This window comes from Podarcis filfolensis, assembly GCF_964270895.1.
Source record: "Podarcis filfolensis genome assembly, chromosome: 14".
Lineage (NCBI taxonomy): Eukaryota > Metazoa > Chordata > Lepidosauria > Squamata > Lacertidae > Podarcis > Podarcis filfolensis.
The window spans coordinates 21,073,127-21,093,068 of NC_139616.1; the positions used below are offsets into that span (position 1 = coordinate 21,073,127).

General features: G+C 44.2%; 1 protein-coding gene across 1 annotated transcript in view; it reads left to right on the plus strand.

Annotated features, from left to right (window-relative positions):
• The window catches only part of IGF1R (insulin like growth factor 1 receptor), a 185,471-nt gene that overhangs the window by 5,647 nt on the left and 159,882 nt on the right, over positions 1-19,942 (plus strand). Inside the window, exon 2 of the mRNA XM_083586238.1 lies at positions 15,798-16,343. Within this exon, the coding sequence (XP_083442364.1) occupies positions 15,798-16,343 (546 nt within the window). The remainder of the gene's footprint in view (positions 1-15,797; positions 16,344-19,942) is intronic.

Here is a 19,942-nt window from a genome sequence, read left to right on the forward strand (position 1 = left end):
GGCAGAGGGACTGGATATTTCATTGCAAACCACCAGTGAGAGGTTATATGTCAAGGGTCCATGGCGACGAGTGCATTCCTAAATATTGTGTATTGGTTGTGCCTCCTTCGATTCTTACAGCTTGCTTGCTTGCCAGCTCCGTTTAAGCCAGTATGTTCTTTGACTAACTGAATTGTGGATGCTGAAAACTGTTTTGGTACCTGAGCAAAGGATTGCATAATTGGATGCAGTTATGACTGTGCAGTTCTCTTGACAGGTGTTGTGTTTGGGGGTATTCACAGTGGAATTGGGGTTGAAGGTGAGTAGTTATTTGATAGCAGGTGCAAACAATGTCAGAAGGAAATGAATGCAGTTGAAGCCTTGGCCCTGTCCTGTGCGGAACAAAAATAAGGGTAAAAATTCGGCTCTGGAGGTTATACCACTGAAATCAAACACTTAACGTGGGTTATAAATGAGAGGATACAATATTAGTATATTACCTGGTATCAGCTGTAGATGACCTTGGGCCTAAGCAGATAAATTCAAATTTTCTAAATTGTCGAAGATTTATAGGAAAAACTCATTTTTGACGCAAATATTTTAAGTGCTTATCGCTGCCAGTTGCGCTAAAAGGGAAAATAAACATAAAGATGCTTAATGTGTTCACCTGGAGGCAATTTTTAATTGGCACAGGTGATTATTCCTCTTCTTCCTTGTATATGTAGGCTTAACTCTTAACTCTTTCACTTACCTGTGTTGTGGCTCAGGCATCTTAAAACAAATTGGCATTCTAAATTTGACAAACAGTTCAGCTTTCTGTACTGTACTAATTCAGAACCCACCCACCCCCATTTTGTGAACTAGCTTTAAAATTGATTTTAAATGGCTAACTTGAATGAAGCCATAATTATCCTCTGTTCAGAAGAAGTCCTTCTGTTCCGGCAACTTTGCCATATTTAGATTTTGTGATGAAGACACTGTGTTCTGGTTATAATGTTTTGAACGGAGACTTTTCTTTCCTTGTAAACCAGTACTCCATTAAAGCCAAGCTCCTTTGCTCAGGATGTACACAGTGGATCCTAGGTTTTTTTGGTGGTGATTTACAGTACAGTCCTAACTGTGCCTACTCAGAAATAAGTCCCATGAATTCAATGGGTCTGACTCCAGTAAGTGGGATTAGGATTGCAACTTTGGTTATTTGGAGTAACCACCTCACAACCTGCTTCTAACCACATGGCGGTGTATCGTCTTGAAATCTGGTTGACTTTTAAGTGTGTGTTTAGGATTAAAGTACCTAGTTATTGTGAGAAGCCTCTTAACTGATTCATTTGCTATTACTAGGATATTATTTTAAGTATTTAAATATGCTTTGATGATGTTAATAGTTAGAAAAATGATGATGGGTGTTCTGCTACTCTGAAATTTGGAACCGTGAAAATCTAGAAATAACTTAATTTGCTTAGGTTGGGTTGGGGTGAGAAATTTTCTCTACCTGCTTAGTTAATCCTGCTTGTGTATTGATGGGTCCTAAGAGAAGCTAAGGAAAATTACTGTAAAATTCACACATTGCCAAAGCCCTTGTAGTAGATCTGGTAAGCAGGGAACGGAAAATATTACCGGTAGTTTGCTTTCGCTTCCTCCCATCTGTTCCTTCTAAAGAATGGATTTCATCATCAAGATCTTAGATACTCCAAGCTTGAAAGCCCATCCCTGTTTCACCATATTAAGACACTTCCTTAAAAGAACTGTAGTATTGCAGCCTTTTCAAAACATTCTTGTGGTTATGGTTTTTGAGGTATTCTTTCTTAGAAAAAAAGATCTCTACTTAAACTTAACTGGGAAGTGCTTTGTCGACTTAGACTTCCTCCCTGCTTACTATGCTGTTGCAAGCTATCTCTCTTGAGTCGGTTTTCCAGACAGATTCTGTAGGTGCCATTTAAAAAGCTTTAAAATTCTCTCCTGATTTTTGGCTCACTCCCTTAGAAAATGTGTTTTGTATTGAACCCCAAATAGTGTATTTCATTAAAAAAAAAAAAAAGAACTTGCACAAACCTTGATTGACATAGGATTTCCCACCTATACGGAAAAGTGAATCTGCAGAGTGTATGGAACTCAAACTCTGCAAGCTCTTTAAATACTTGGAAGTTGCCTTGCTTCAAAAGTTTCTGAACACCTTCACACCCTGTAAAATTGTAAAACTCCCTAACATGTTGGGAGATGCTGCGGTTTTCGTATGCCTGAGTAATAAGGGAACTTTCCTACCTGTTAGCCTGTCCCTGTTGCTCTTAGAAACTAATTATAAAAGGCAGATTGCAGCAAGCTTGTTATCTGGGCTCTTGTGCAACTTTGTTTAGTCTTCCTTCCATTTGTGGAGTGTGTGTTGAATTTTTGGCTGTGTATGTGCTGTTTTGAACCTGTGTGTGTGTTCTGCTGAGACAAAAAAGGCCGCTGAGAGGCTCTTTCCTGCAAGTTATGCATAGGATCTGGGAGCCCTGGCCTGCCATCCTGTGCACACTTACCTGGGAGTAAGTTCCCTTGGACTCAGTGGGGCTTAACTGCTGAGCGATGTTCATAGGATTGCACTGTCAACATCATAAAGACTACAGCAAGTTTAGCATGCTCTGTGAGTTTTTGTACAGGAAGGTGCTGCTTTCTTACTTTACAGAAGGAACTTTCACAGATCTTATCGGAAATCTTAAACTGAATCCATTTTCCGTACGATGGACACAGATAAAGATAACACTTCTCTGTTTACAAAATCTAGGGAAAGCTGCTTTGCTAGTATGAATGATGTATGCTAAACATGGAGGATAACTTGATAAGAAATGCTAAAACACATTAAAGCTCTTTAGAAGAGGTATACTGTTTACCTCCATAGCTCTTCCATGGTGCATGTGGAGTGCTTTGCACATAAAATTTTGATGAGCACCCCTGTAAGGTAGGCTTGCGTTTACTGTATTGCATAATGTATTGTAAAGGGAGCTTAAACTGAGAGATGATGAATTGCCTAAGGCCATATTGGTTGAGGTAAGGCTTCAACCCAGTTTCCAGGTGATGTCTCAGTTAACTCACTAGAATGAAAGTTTGTTTGAAGTGGATGGATTGACTATCTTGGTTGGAAAATACGTTAATTTCTTGGCGTTTCCCAGGATTCAATCAGCGTCATATCGGCTGTTCTCGCTTAAAATTTCACAAGAACAAAATGTATGTTGGATCAGCTGATTATGTGTAAGAATACATTTGGCTCCTTTTAAAAAAGGAAATGGAAGTGGTGTTTTACATTTTCTAACAGGTGTAAACCAAAGTATTGCACCTCGTCGCAAATTCAGCACAAGATGATAAATCCAGTGTTGGGAAACTTTCCCAGCTTTAAGGCCTCGTTCAGTTCCAGGCAACCTTTTGAGGGTCATTTGACAGTGGTACACAGGGTCAGAAGCAAAAATGGCCAGAGCAACAAATGCTAATTCTTGCATTGCAGGGGGTTGGACTAGATGACCCTTGGATCCCTTCCAGCTCTACAATCCTATGTTCTATGACTTCCCCTTCTGTGCAGCTATCAAGACAAAGCATTATCAGAGTTGAAAGACACATTATAGGCAGGCAAAAACACTCAAGAAATTTGTAAAGCAGGGCTGGTGAGGGGTGTGACTGAGGGGTAAGGGGGGTGGCTGAGGAGGGGGGGGTGGCCTTGGGAGAGTCCCCACAGCCAGAAATAGAGTGCTGAAGGCCGCTGAGAATGAAGTTCCTTAGCCCTGTATTAAATGGTGCATTTTCCCAAGCTGAGATAATAACCAAAAGACGTTCTATAGTCACTGTTTTAAATTCAGAAGTGCAGGCGTCTCTTCATGATAGTCACAACCTTCTAAGATTATGCATCCTTCTCAGATTATATAATAATAATATAATTATGGAACAGTAATAATTAGGAATGCATTGTGGTGATAAACGCAGATCTTCATGTGTTGCCTTTCAGCTTGATATACTGTTTTCTGTGAGCTTAACATGGGGAAATGGATTTGGAGTGCTCCAGTATCCTATCTTGAAGCGACCTAAGTTGTTTTCCGTGAAGTTGCATTGTACGTAAGAGAACTTGCACGCCATTCTCTTGAAACTGAAGTGCCATATGTTTGAAGTGTTCCTAAACACTTTGGAGCTTTTGGAGCATACAGCGACTAAAACGCTCCACTTCCATGCTGGTTGGCTGGCTGGCTCTGGAACTTTGCAGACGAGGGACCCAGCTGCAGAAATAGTTATATGACCCAAGACAGCTACACCACTGTATACAATAGTTCAGATTCAGTGTTGGAAATTAACCAGGCGCGTTTTGCGACTGACGTGGGTCTAATTACGACCATGTGGATGTCAGGTTGGTGACTGCAGAAAGCAAAATGTCACTTAGAGAAGGATCTGAAATATTTTCCTTGAAGCCTGAATTTGTTTTATTCTGGATTGTTTTATTTGATGTTTTAATGTGTTGTAAACCACTTTGAGATTTGTTCTTTAACATATAAAGTGGTATAGAAATGAAATCAACAACCACCACCATTTAAAAATGGCACTTAGACGTTCTATTGTGGTGACCTTAACCTAGGTTTAAGGTGTCATTTGGCGATTAGCTTATATATCTGAGTTTCTAACACTGTTTAGATCTATCCTTTCATTTTATTTTTAATAACCTGGAACACTGAGTTACTGCAGACCTGTGCAACTTATGTTTGACCAGCCATTTACAATGTTCCATTGGGCTGCAGTAAGCCTCCTTTTTTTGACAACTAGCCACTTTAAGGTCACGTAATGGATGGGTTGCAGTTGGCTCGCAAGTTGTGCAGGCAGTTGTGCAGTACCTTAGGCTTGGGGACATAAGAACCTGCCTGAAAGAGTCAGGGCAATTGGCCCATATACTTCAGTGTCCTGTACACTGACTGGCATATGTTCTGCAGGTTTTGCTGCTAGAGTCGTGATTCCCTGCTCCTCACCTGCCGGTCCTACCTGGAGATGCTGATTGAACCTGTGGCCCTTCTGCATGCAAAGCAGATGCTCTGGCACTTGGGCATCTGTCACTGACTGCTATCCTGGCTTGTTCACAGCTCCTGCCACTCCGCCATGGGCTTAGGTTTGAAGATGTGGGGATACAATGACTGTGTGAAATTGCCGTTCTAGGAGTCTGGCCAGCCAGATTGTTGTCTTTGAGCCCATTTTCCAGATACCAACAGCAAAATAATACAATAGCTAACAGCTATGTGTGTTTTTTTTCTAGTAATAAAATAAAACTTGCTCAGGGCCTCACTTTCCTTACAAGTACAAGCTAGCGCAGTGGTTTCCAGTTGGTGGTCAACAGACCCCAAGAGGTTTGTTCCACATACCCGTCAGCTGTCTGGGACAACATGTTTTGGGGACCATGCTCTCGCACAGGTTACGTAAGTCGTGGGAGTGCAGCCAGGAAGACGCATGTCCAAGTTTGATTACAACAGTTTCAAAAGTAGGTGATTCATGGCTTTGCTTTTGAAAAAACTGGGTCTCCATTACTTAGCTAATTGGGAACCACAGGTGTAGGGCAGGGGTGTCCCAACAGGTCGATGGTTTTCCTAGCAATCTTTTGGCGAGCGACTTTTCCTCTTTACTAAATTTTGACATTTTCCTCCCTAAAACCTGAACCCCCTAAACGGGATATTATTCTCATAAAGAAGCTCAAAAACTTTGACCTGAACCCCCCAAAAGGGGGCAGATCACTGCCATTTTTTTAATGTGAGTAGATCGCAGTCTCTTGGGAGTCAGACGCCCTGGTCTAGGGCATTAGTTTTTATTTTTTTTAAGGTTTGTGGCAACGTTGACCACTTGCAATGGTCTTAATTGGTAGCTGGGTTGTTGTTTCGTTTTTTTATTTATTTAAAAAAGCCCCTTTGCATTCACTTTCTGTGGAAGGCAATGTTCACTGGATGCTTTAACCTTAGCATACTTGGGAGAAAACTTCACCAATTTGGATGTGACTTCCAAGTGCACTTCTTTTAAAGATTTAAGGAGGTGACTATTTTCCTGGTGGGGCGAGAGTTAATGCTAGTAATAGTCGTTCTCAGCCACATGCCTCCCATTTCCGTGCGCAGATGAGTCTAGCTGAACCTGGTGACTTCATCTCCTATGTGATGCCAGCAAATAGCATTAAACTGTGTGATGCCAACAAATAAGCATTGAAAAAAATTGGAGGCGGGGGGTGGTGGTGGTGGAATGGGAAGCGGTCAGGGAGAATGTTTATCATGTGTAAACCTATTGATGCTACAGCACACCGTAAGTGATAGCCCTGTTTACTTCGAAGTATGAACCAATATTGTGGTCCAGCTGGCTATGACTTTACATCTGCTGTGTTTTGAATTTTGCTCTTTTGTGTGTATGGGGGGGAGGGAACATTATTATTTTGGAAGGGGAATTGAGTGAAGCGCAATGCTTTGTAGCGGCAGGCGACAAGGGTGGCTCAGAATGAGCGGCGCGCAGCACACGGCAAACAAACCATTGACCTTCTTGGCTTCTTGCTATCAGCACAATCCAAAATTCAAAGGGGCTGCTATCTTGTTTTCTGTGTTTCCTAGATAATAAAGAAACTCCTGGGGGTGGGGGGGAAACTCGTGGCCATTGATATTGCCCTGTGACCTCTGCTCCAGTTGCTTGAGAAACCTGGAGAGCAACCACTCTCACCTCAACTACCTGAGCTGTTTGGAATGGGGAAGCCATGGATTCCCAATACGCAGGAAGCTTCCCTGTTTGTCCATCTAGCTCAGTCTTGTCAACCCCTAACTGGCAGTGCTTCTCTGTGATTTTGGGCTGGGTTCTCTCAGCCCTACCTCGCGTTGCCAAGGATTGAACCTGGGCCCTTGTGTATGCAAAGCAGATGCTGAACCCCTGATGCTGAACCCCTTTGCCAACATGGGAATGGGAGCTTCTCTACATGTAAAGTGACGTCTAGTGCTGGGGCCTGGCCCTGATTGTATTTAGGGCCCAACATTCATAGTGGGGTTTGACCTCTTAACCGAGGCCAAGATGGGAGTGTGGGCTGTGCTCTGCAGAGGGTGGTCACAGGGGAGGCCCACACACAGCCCTTACGTGATTGGGAGCAAGCTGTGCGATTGTGGCAGTTCTCCGTCCCTCCATAAACAATGCTCAAAGTTCCTCAGGCAACCAGCACTGGTCCAATTTCAACTGCATGGAGATTTCTGGGTGCCCCATTGGCAAATGACACCTTCATCAAGCCAGATGACTTGTGTGCAGCAAAAGATGCGCATCTTGGAACCATGGACCCCTTGCTGTGTACATCTTAGTCCTCCATCATTACATCACAGAAAGTGAGTGCGGGGTTGAGTACAGATAGATTTGTGCTGCAGCCTTTTCACCAGCCACCCAAAGGGAACTCACATACCACAGCTTAAAAACCTCTGCCTTAGTCTATAGGCTATGGAATTGTAGAGTTGGGAGGGATCCCAAGGGTCATCTAGTCCCAACCCCCACCTCTACTTTAGACCTTGCAAAATTTGACACAAATATATTGTGGCTGGGAGAACATTTTTGGAAGCCCAGAGTTGATTTGCCAGCGAATGAACTTAACCAGAGCAACTTTTTTCTGTTCCCGTTTTTTGAGGAAGCTAAATTTTCATAAAGTCAGAAGGTAAACAGTAACCATTGGAGCGTAGCATGATATTGCAACTGGGGGCACACATTGAACTGGTACTCTCTTGGAAGGGAGAAAATAGCATGCTGGGAAATTGATTAACTGAGGAAATAAATTTATGCTACCTGTTACTAGGACTGGGTGGGTGGGGAGGGGAGAGGGGAATAAAATGGGCAGCAGTTGAATGAGAGGTAGCATGGCAAGCTTAGCCAGTGATCCTGCGCAGGGTTGAATAAGACATCTGCTTTCACAGTATTTCTGGACGCCTCAGTAACTAGGCAAATGGGACTTCTGGGCTTGCTTAGAAAGGAACCGGAAGGTTAAAACTGTGGTCTTGCAAATAAAAGGTGCCACCATTGCTTGAATAGAAATGGGTTGGGAGGGTGAGGAAGAGGTGTGTCTCGCCTCTCCACTAGCAAAAGTGCTGTGTTTATGCATCTTCCTTCAGTGGAACTAACTTCCTCTTTTACAAGTGCCGCAAATAGTGCAGCGTAGTGGTTGGAGCACAGCCTTAGTACTGGGGAGACCAGGTGCAAATCTTCATAGCACCATCATAATGCTTGCTGCACAGCTTTGGGCCTGTCACATGATCTCTACCTTCCTGACAGGGTTGTGAGGATAAAATGGATAGGAAGATAAGCCACTCTGGTTTCCTCCTTAGAGGTGAGCTATCAGTGTATTAAATAAATACTTCTCGCTTTTATTTTTTAAAGTGTAAAATGACTCCTAAGCTTAGAGAAGGATCTCCCACAGTTGAAGATTTCATACTGGAGTGGCTGTATCTGAGTTGAGGGAAAGGTTTGGGCCTGTATGCTTATGGCATTTATATCCCACCTTTCTTCCACAGAGCTCAGTAGGGCAGGGCGATACCAGCTTTATAGTATCGCGCAAAACACTGTGATACAGGAATACACTGCAATGTTGACAGGTCGAGGGAGGAACAAGCTGTATCGGCCATGGTCCCGTGAGGCGCCAGGGCAAAACTGCCTCAGCTGCCTCCAGTGCCTGCCACGCAGAAGGTGAAACTGCCACCTCCAGTGCCTGGCTCAGGGAGAAAGGAGGCAGGGGAGAACATAAGGCACAGGCAAGCCCTGGCCATGATATACTGCTGGGCAAAGGCGTCTTCGCTCTCTGGCCCTCAAACCGGTCCTGGGCAATGTATCAATACATCACCCAGGCCTAAAGCTTGAGGTGGCATTCATGGCTCTCCCTGTTGCCCCCACAATAGTCCTGTGAGGCAGGTTAGGGTTAGAGCCAATGACTGGCCCAGTGTCGCCCAGTGAGCTTCATGGCTGAGTGGGGATTTGAATTCTGGTCTCCCATATCTTAGTCTACCACTCCCATTCATTACACCACACAGGCTCTCTGGCTGTTAGAGCAAAGCTTGTGTAGATTGGCTCTGCATTTGTTTTTCGTACCTTTTCGTCACCCCTTTCCTGCTTCCACCGGGTACTTGTTCCCAGTTCTTTTGTTTTCTTTCAAATGCCCAGCGATGTGTAATGCTCCAGTCCTCCCAACCCTGCCAACTGTGCCATGAGTGTTGCAAGATTCAACAGGTGGGAGGAGAATCTGGGATCGGCAAAGGCGGTGACGTTCGCTCGGCTCAGTTATCACGCAAGGGCCTCTGCAGGGTGGTGGTGGGGGGGAGGGAATAAGTCAACATAAGGGAATAAGTCAGACCCTTGGGTCCATCAAGTTCAGTATTGTCTACACTGACTGGCAGCAGCTCTCTGGAGTTTTAAGTAGGGTTTTCTCCCAGTCCTATCTGGAGATGGTGGAGATTGAACCTGGGACTTTCTGCTTGCAAGGCAGATGCTCTACCACTGAGCTACAACCCTTGCTGACTTAATGTGTTGTGCTTGCTCCAGAGCTTCTGTGCCTAGGCTGAAGTGGATGCAATGGTGGCAGAAGCATCACCAACACCCTTCCAAGGCTGAAAAAATATTCCACCTGGCTGACCCCCTGCAGTTTTGTTACGCAGCTAAGCAGAATAGCTTATGTATTGCAATTATATTTGTCCAAGGAGTACATAGTTCACCCCCTCCTCAGTTGATCCCTACAACAACCCTGTGAGGTGGGTTAAGAGGCAGTGACTGGCCCAAGGTCACACAGTGAGATTCATGACTGAGTGGGTATTTGAACCCTGGCCTCCCAGGTCCTAGTCTAACACACTAACCACTACACCACACTGGCTTCCTAGAGTACATCTGCTTTGGGGCAGCTATATGAATTAAGTAGGTAAATAAATATGGGGAAAGCAAAATGTCACTTGGAGAAGGATCTGAAATATTTTCCTTGAAGCTTGAGTTGGTTTTCTTCTGGCTTGTTTTATTTGATGTCTTAATGTGTTGTAGACTGCTTTGAGATTTTTTCTTTAAAAAATAAAGCAGTATGGAAATGAATACAACAACAACTCCCCCTGAGGGGAAAAAATGGCGCCCGTAACCTAAGTTTAAGGTGCCATTTGGTGATTAGCTTACCGTATAGATCTGAGTTTCTAACACTTCTCAGTATTGTCTACACTGACTGGCAGCAGCTCTCCAGGAGCCCTACCTGGAGATGCCAGAGATTGCACCTGGGAGCTTTTGCTTGCAAGGCAGCTGCTATGCCATTGAACTGTGGCCCTTATCTCTGGGCGACATTCACACCATACAATTAGTCACTATACAAAAGCTTCCCCCAAAGAGTTCTGGGAGCCGTAGTATGTTAAGGGTGCTGAGGGTTGTTAAGAGACCCACGTTCTCTGCTGCCCTGAGCTACAATTCTTGTACAGTGTACCTCGGGTTGCATATGCTTCAAGTTACATATGCTTCAGGTTACAGACTCCACTAACCCAGAAATAGTGCTTCAGGTTAAGAACTTTGCTTCAGGATAAGAACAGAAATTGGGCTCTGGCGGCACGGCGGCAGCAGAAGGCCCCATTAGCTAAAGTGGTGCTTCAGGTTAAGAACAGTTTCAGGTTAAGAACGGACCTCCAGAACGAATTAAGTACTTAACCCGAGGTACCACTGTAGTTCCCTGGCAAGAGATTGATTGTTAAACCACTTTGGGAATTGTAGCCCTGTGAGGGAATCGGGCGGTCTCTTAACATCTCTTAGCACTCTTAATGCACAGAAGTTCCCAGAATTCTTTGGGGGAAACCATGACTATTTTCTAAAGGGCTTTAAATGTAGTGGTGTGATTGTGGCCAGGGTGGTAGAAGAGACTAGTTTCTCTTGCAAGTGCTCCTGCTTAGTGATGGTGAGCTGCTTGAGCTCTCCCTACAGGTTGCTGGGCCACTCACAAGCGCCTTGATTGTGTGAACTGGTTGTTGAAGGCTAGATGACATTCATAATTTCCCATTTGAATGTGTTCTTCAGCGTACCAAGTCGTAAAGGGTTCCGGCAGGGCAGTCCTTATCTGGATTTGTTGTCTTTTAGAGGTGAGATCGCCGGAGACTTGCATGTTTGGTGGTTACTTATTTTAGATAAATACACAAGTTTATTTATTTCAATTTGTATGCCACTTTCCCATTATAAATATGCCCGAACAGAAATGTGAATAGGTACATCATTACAGTCTTCTGTTGCACCACGGTTACCCTAACACTGAGCCATGATTCTCCACATAAATTTCCCAAACTGTTGTTGCTTTGGGTGCTCCTGCAACACTCCATTCTCTGTTTATGATATTTTGGGTCCTGGCAAGTTTGGCACCTACAGTGCGCACCTAGAATGAGGCTTGTCCCCCCCACCTTCCCTTAGAAAAAGCGATTTTTTTAAATAAAGTGCCGCATGTTGCTGAGGTCTCTGTTTGTACCATGACCCCCACTCTACCACTCCAGCAACAACGGAATTCCAATAAGGAGTGGAATATTTTTAACTTTGTATGCAACAGTGGAAAGTCGATCTAGTTGATTGGAAGTTCCTGCTTAGGAAACTCTTGTAACATACACAAATGGCTCCTTGAGGATTGGTGTGTGTGTGTGTGTGTGTGTGTGTGTGTGTGTGTGTGTCCTTTTACTATGTTTTTATATACAGTGGTACCTCGGGTTACATACGGTTCAGGTTACATACGCTTCAGGTTTCAGACTCCGCTAACCCAGAAACAGTGCTTCAGGTTAAGAACTTTGCTTCAGGATGAGAACAGAAATCGTGCTTCGGCGACATAAAAGCAGCAGGAGGTCCCATTAGCTAAAGTGGTACTTCAGGTTAAGAACATTTTCAGGTTAAGTATGGACCTCGGGAATGAATTAAGTACTTAACCCGAGGTACCACTGTATGCTGGAAGCCACCCAGGTGGCTGGGGCAACCCAGTCAGATGGGTGGGGTATAAATAAAATTTTGCTGTTGTTGTTGTTAGGCCATACAGATATTTTGCCTGAGAGAAATCCTCCTTGTGGTGCAAGGGTTAAGTTTGAGGCTCCACCCCACGGCTTGCTTAGGTTTGCAAGGGGGGAAATGCAACACGCTTTGAATTTTTGGAATTCCTAACCCTAATAGTTCACTGGATGAAGGAATGGTTTATTCATAAGAGGTGGGGGCCTCCCTCCCTTTTTGCATTCATCAGACCTCTCTCCACCCCCTTACTTCCTGATGATCTGCTCCCAAGATTTATTGGGGAGGGTCTAAGGCTGATTGTTTGTTTCTCTCTTTCATATTGAAAGGCAGCCTTTGAAGCGGCAAAAGCTGTGCTTCCTGTTGCTGTGGCTTGAGGTTACAAAGGGAACAGATCATGGAAGTGTAGTCACTTGCTTGGGCCTTTTTCAGAGGAGATTTTAAAGAGAATCCTTAAAACATACACACAAACAAACAAACAGGACGGCAGGAAACTTCCTTGCACCAAGGCCACATGCGCACCATACATTTAAAGCACTATAATACCACATTAAACAGTCAATTTCTGCCAAAGAATCCTGAGAAGTATAGTATGTTAAGTTGCTGAGAGTTGTTTGACGGCCCCCTGTTTCTCTTGCAGAGCTACAATTCCCAGAGTTCCCTGGGAAGAGGGGCAACATCCTGGGAACGATAGCTTGTCCGTGCTCCTACCAACAGTGTGTATGTAGTTTAGGCTATCAGTGGCTACTAGTAATGTTTCTGAATGCTGGTTGCTGGAAACCTGAGGTGGAGAGAGTGTTCTTGTGATCCGAGTCTGCTTGCAAGCTTCCCACAGCTGCCTGGTTTGTAGCTGTGAGAACAGAATACTGGAATAAGTGGGTTATTGGCCGGATTCAGCAGGGCTCTTCCATGCTCAGTTTCAGGGGAGAAAAGGTTGGTTAAGAGATACCAGTTTGGTTGCTCTTTCCCCCACTCTGCCGCAGTCTTTCCCTAGATGTTGTTGGACTACAGTTCCCATCATCCATAGCCAGCAGTGCCAGTAGGAATGGGTCCATTTTCTGGGCTCCAGTGGGAGTCAGTGGGGGGATATGCTTAAATACGGAGAAACTTCACAGGGACATGTTTGAATTGGGAACATAGGTAGTTGTATTTACGGGGAAGTTTTGAGTGTACTTGCAAGGTCATGATAGGGCGTAGCAGAGACACCTGTTGCAGAGTGTTTGCCATCATATTTATGCTTGAAAGTTTAAGCTATTGGTTATGGAGGTTGAACTGCCCTTGGATTTGCCCCCCACATATTCAGGATATATGTACCCTCATGCAGCTTCTTTGTAAGGACATGCTGAGTCGATCTGGGCAAGGAGAATGTGTTGATCAGAGCTATTAAAAAAAAAAGAGAGAAAAGAAAATTTTCTTTGAGAGCTAAAGTAACTCATTATCTTCTCTGGGTGGCGTACCATCCATCTGCTGATATAAAAATGAGTATGAAGTAAAGCTTGTGTTCCTTTAGAGGTTAAGCATAGTTATATAAATTCTCCGGATTGCGTACTAGTTAGAAGGAAGTGGCAGAGTGTTTGCTAAAAATGGTGAATGAAGAACATTGTAGTCCTCAGTTTTGTCCTTTGGAAGATTCACCACGGTAAGCGCAAGCGCGCACACGCACACACACACACTTCCTCTGTGTGTAAAATGTGGTCCAAAGAAAACAGAACACAGCCAAAAAGAAACTGTAGTCCTCTTTGAACTGGGATCAAGTTTGTCTTTCTAATAGATTAATTTCAGGGCGAAATGAACAAAAATAAAAAATAACGTGTTGTGCAGCCGTTAGTTGAATTTTCTGAAAGGAAGGCAAGATGGGACGAAACGGCAAAGGCAGGTGTAAAAAGGAAAAGCAAAAATGCTAGATACTGCTTCTTGAAAAACATTCAAATCTTACTAAATCATGTGAATTTGATCTTGAAACCTCAAAACTCTGGATGCATTGTAAACTTAAATGGTCCTTCAGGGGAATGAATAGTGAAGTCTTATTAAGTGGCTATTAAAAAAGGTGCCCTAGGTATATTCTCACTTTGTCTTCCAGTGCTGTCACTCTTGTCTTCAGACAAAAAAACAGACCCCAAGGGGAGCTTTGGATGTAGGGAGTGGTTTGGGTTGTCTGTGGCCTCCCTGACACAACATCAAACCACTGTTTTTAGCATTTCGTACTCAAACCTTAGGCGTTTCTGCTTCTCCCGCCTCTTTCTTCCTCCTGTTTTCAGCCAACTGCAGTCCCTTGCCTGCTCCAAACTTGAACAAGGTGAACCATGGTTTAACTATGATTTAGGGAAGCAAACCAACTTCAAGCTGTGGCTTTTATGGTCCTGCCTCATTTCCCTAACCAACAAATACAATCAACCGTGTATTTAAGTGCTTGCTTGGGATCCGTCCTTCTTCCACCAACCTGCTTGCTCACCTGCGTGCGATCTGTCTAGCAGGCTGTGCCTGGCATAGAAACCAAATGGCTTGCTGCTTCTGTGCCCAGAATTGGAGCTGTGTGCTGCAAGAGGGATAGATCTCTCATTCCTTCCTCTCCCAGCCCTCAGCAGGATAGTAACTTTAGTGGGCTTAATTGCAATGTTGAGGACAAAGCTCTGGTCCCTCTCCCCCACCCCTAATAAAAACGTTCTATATAGCAGCATTACAGTATCAGCAGTTTGATTTTCAATTCCTTCCCTAATGATCCCTAGCATGGAATTTGCCTTTTTCATGGAAGCTGCATGCTAGGTCAACAGCTTCATTGAGCTATCCACTAGGACCCCGAAGTCTCACTCCTGGTCAGTCATTGCCCTGTCAAACTCCATGAGATTATCTCTGAAAGTAAGGTGGCTTTCACAAATATACTTTCTTATTTTGAATTGCATTTGCCATTATATTCATTCACTTGGGGAAAGTACTTTGGAGCTCTTCACGATCCTTTTTTTTTTTTTTTTTTTTTTTTTTTGCTTGGAGCCTGAAACTATTTACAGCAGATACGGCCACCTTACTGCTCAACCCTAACTCCAGGTTCTTTATGAGGAATTTAAAAAGCTTTGGTCCAGTACAGATCCGTGGCGGCGTGGGATTCCCTCCCTTGGGAGAACTGCCCATTTATTCCTGCTTTCTGCTTCCTGTTGCTTCGCCAGGACTTCTCCTCTTATTTCATGAATGCTAAGCTTACTCATGATTTTTTGGTGAGGTACTTTGTTGAAAGTTTTTAGGAAGTCCAAGTACACTGTGGCTACTGGATCTCCTCTTGTTGACATTCTCAAAGAACTTTAATAGCTTAATGAGACTACTTACAGGACTCATAATAGGTTAGTGTGACAGAGGGGAAGAATGGTCTCTGATGCTTTGTATTGGAACCCATGAAATCCTGTCAGGGTATGTATCCACGCCATATATTTAAAGCAATATCATACCACTCATGGTTTCCCCCAAAGAATTTCGGGGGTGGTAGTTTAAAAGTGCTGAGAGTTACTCAGAGACCACTCTTACTCTCCTAGAGCTACAAATTTCAGAGCCGTTTAATGATCCGTCCCTCTTCACATGGAGAATTGTAGTTTTGTGCGGGGAACAGTGGCCTCCTAACTACTCTCAGCACCATGAACAAACCACAACTCCCAGAATCCTTGGGGAGAACCGTGGCTGTTTAAGATAGTATGATAGCCACTCAAATGTATGGTGTAAATGTAGCCTGAGCGTTTCTAAACTGCAGAACTGTTTTATTTAATTTTGTTTATAACCTTAAGCGTTGCTTTAAAGAGGAGTCCATGTATTGTTTTTTTAATCCTGTTCTTTCTGTTCTTCTCCCCACCCCCGATCATTTCCAGTTTGTGGGCCAAATATCGACATTCGTAACAATGTGGAACAGTTCAAGCAGCTGGACGACTGTACGGTGATTGAAGGGTACCTCCGAATTTTGTTGATCAGCCAAGCCGAGGACTTCAGTCACTACCGCTTCCCGAAGCTCACGATGATCACAGACTATCTGCTGCTGTTCCGTGTGGCGGGCTTGGAGACCCTCAAAGACCTCTTCCCCAACCTCACAGTCATCCGCGGCAAGAACCTTTTCTACAACTACGCATTGGTCATCTTTGAGATGACTAACCTCAAGGAAATTGGACTGTACAACCTGAGGAACATCACCCGGGGGGCCATCCGGATCGAAAAGAATTCTGACCTGTGTTACCTCTCTACCTTGGACTGGTCTCTGATCTTGGATGCTGTTTCCAACAACTACATCGTGGGGAATAAACCGCCAAAGGAGTGCGGGGACTTGTGTCCGGGGACAGCCGAGGAGAAGCCGCTTTGTGAGAAGACATCCATTAACAACGAATACAGCTATCGCTGCTGGACTTCCGGCCACTGCCAGAAAAGTAAGCATGGGTGGTTAACTTCTGCCCCCTTCTAAAAAGCATTTCGTTAAAGAATAACACTCCTCTCCACCTCTTATAACGCATACACCTGACATGTTATCGTTGACAGGAGCTGTCTGTGAAAAGGCACGGTTTCAAAACCAGTGTGGATTTGGGTAGAAATGACCTTGAAACTGCAGATAATTCTGTTTGCCCACTTCTTGAACTAAATTCTAGAATAAGACAGAGAAGGATCAGGTGTTATATATTTATTGCAGGGGTGGGGACACCTATGGCTGTTCAGATATTTGTGGCTTCCATCAGCCGCAGCTAGCATGGCTAGTGGCCATGGATGATGGAAGCCATAGTCCAGTAACAATGGAAGGCCACAGGTCCCCCATCCCTGATCTTTTTATACCCATCTTTGCTTTCATGATGGAATTTGAGGTCATGGAGATATTCAGAGTTGTATCCAGTGGTGTAATTTAGCTGATGGTAAGGAAGCATCAGTGGAAGAGGGAGGGAAACAATTTTCAATCATTTGCCCTCCCTAAATCTGCTCAAGAACATTGTGGGAAACTCGAAAGCGTATTTAGGGGCGAGGTATTTCTTGTGGGGGTGCAAGGAGGTGGGGGGGATAGTTGAAAATGGTTTCCCTCCAAATTGCACTGATGGACACCTCAGTGTCTTCTGAGCAATGCCATTGGATAAAACCCAGACTCCCTAGGTGTTCTCTTCTTCCAGGCGCTGACCATAGCCTGGTACCACTTTGGGCAGCTGGTGGGGGGTGGGGAGGATAGCATGTCAGGACACTTCATAAGAAGAAAAGCATGCCCCACTGGGAGGGGAGGCAGGACCCTATATGGATAAAGACTAGCTTTGTATGTGCGGATAATATTTTCTTTGCGTTGAGAAAAACACAAACATGCAAATCCTACCACCACACATTGACAGCCTCGGAAAAAGCATCAACACTTCCGTATGCTGAATGTATAACTTCACGGAAGTTACCCTGGGTACTGGCTTCCTGGTGTGTGTGTGTGGAAAATCATAGAACCACATAACCAGATGGCGGTTAGGTGTGTTTGTGTGCAGCATGTAGATATAAAGTTACCTGAAATTTGAGAGGGAGGCAGAATATGCAGGTCCTTTGATTTGCACTGTTGCTCCTCTTAGAGAGTCGCATTATAGGAGAGACTCCACTTTGCGGAAATGGGTTCTACATGATGCTGACAAATCTTCAAAAGTGCAATGTAGTGCATTTTTTTAGAATGACAATGCCCCTCCTCTCCCATTTCAGGCTTTCAAATGGATCTTTCACTTGTCTATCAAAGCAGTTGTGGACAGAGGTGGGGTTTTTTTTGGAGTATATATGGATTTTGAATGTGGTACCTAGTGGTTTTACGTAACCATTACAGCTGGGTGCACAGGTGAAATTGTGCCTGTCGCTACTGTTTGCAGTCTTATCACCTGTGGCAGAGTTTGCCTTCCCCTGATAAAAGCAAAACAAAACACTTTTGTTTTTGTTTTCTGCTTTGGGATGTGCATGTGGGAACTAGGACGAACATGCCTGCCGCTCAGATAATGGGTAGTGCATCCATTCCTGTATTCATCCAGTGGCGTTGAGCAAATGGAACTACGGCAGTGTGTTTTGAAATGGTGAAGGGGCCTATGGATTATTATTTTAAAGCAGCAGCCTCTATTATGTAGTGGAGATGCAGCTGGCATCAGTGGACAGCACCAAACATAAGGAGAAATTTATGGCATGTTATCAGTAGGAGTGAAATATTTAGGTTGGGAGGCTGTACTCTGTGGGTCTGTTATGAGGAAGACCCCCAACCTCATATGAGATGTGGGCAAACATAATCCATTCTCTCTGGAGAGAAATTTGGGTAGATTGGGTTTTGCTTCATTTATTTTAAGTTACATAATGTATTCAAATGTTGAAACCAGAGAGAAGGGTCATATCCCAGTAATAGGGCCTCTGCTGGGCAGAAGGATCTAGATTCAATCGCTGGCCTTTCCAGGAAGGACTGGGAGAGATCTAATCTGAAATCCTGGAAAACTATTGCCATTCACTGTCGATAATACGGCTTCCCCTGTTCCATTTCATGAAGTAAACTTTGTGAAGTAAGCCAGTATTATCCCCGTATTACTGATCATAGGAACTGAGGTTGAGTGGTTGGAAGATTGAATTGGGGAGTCCCCAGCCCATTTTAAGCCAATTCTTCTTTGAACATGGTGTACCCTTGCTCGCTTAATCCAAAAACACCCTCTTGGGATGGATGCATGGCTGAGGGAGACCCCTTGTTTGAAGCAACTTGGTACAAGTCCAACTTGCTCATTGCTGTGTCTCTCTCCTGAGAGGGAGGAGACGGGACATTAAGAGCCCCATCCTACCTGGTTGAGTCCAACTGAACAGGTCTAATGATGCAAACGACTTGATTCCATGCCAGCAGCCATTTGGAAAGTATTCACATTGTTGGGTTTCAAGCAGTACTGAGAAATCAGCTGTTAAAATCTATCCTGCGGTGCTCTTGGTACTAGCATTTAATAAATGAAATAATGGCTCGTATGGATGGCTTTGTTTCACCAGAATTCAAGTTTTCAATATTGTGGGTCCAGTTCTGTGAAACTCTCCCCTGCCTGAGACCAACCAGACAGGCCTCCCTTCCCTGTTGTATGTCTGGCACTTAGTGAAGACTTAAAAAAAAACCCCACAAATCAGCAGGGATTTTAAGTGTTTTGCTGGTTAATTTCAACTGGTTTTATTTCTCCTATATTCTAAAAAAATGTAAGGCTGCCTTCGTGTAGCTCCCATTGGTGCTATAAATGTACAATGCAATTGCGGCCTAGTTTGCCTGGAATGCCCTCCCAATACACCAGGAGACTTGCGTTTCTCTCTTCTCCTCCTTCCACACATGAGGTTTTGGTGGGAGGTCCTCACCTCTATAGGTGCAAACGAAGGATGGTTTGGGCAAGACGCTAGAAGTGTTTCCCAGGCTTTAGCAGAAATGACACATTTGTCAATAGTCTGTTGTGGGCTAGAAGCTTTAAAAACAGCACAAAACAAGGTTGAGATTTTCTGACAGAAAATTCCGGGCCAACAGGCGTGAAATAAACTGATTAAGAAAGAGTTACAACTCATTTTAGGGGAATTGGGTTTTAGGTATTATGGTAAAGTGGACACAGCAAAGTGTGTTTCTCAATTCGTTGTCAAAATTGCAAAATAAACAAACCCACCCCAAAATTTTGAAGAGCCAATATCAGGGGCTACTGATAATAAGCCTGGATTGCAAAGAAGGAAAACATCATCTTGCCCTTCAGCATGCCTGGAGGGGAACTGCCTGCTCTTTCAGTAGGGAAAACAAGGGAAGTATAAATGTTCAATTGTTTAAAAGGGAGCTTCCTGTTTACCCGGCTTGGATGTTGGAGAGCATTAACAGAGGAGGGACAGGAAAGGGGTTGTAGCTTAGCTGTGGAACATCAGCTTTGCTCCAGATGCTGACATCTCCAGGTAGGGCTAGGAATGCTCCGTATCCGAAATCTTGGGGAGCTGCTGCCAGTCAGAGTAGATAACCCTGATCTAGATGGTCCAGCCTGGTGTAAGGCCACTCCCT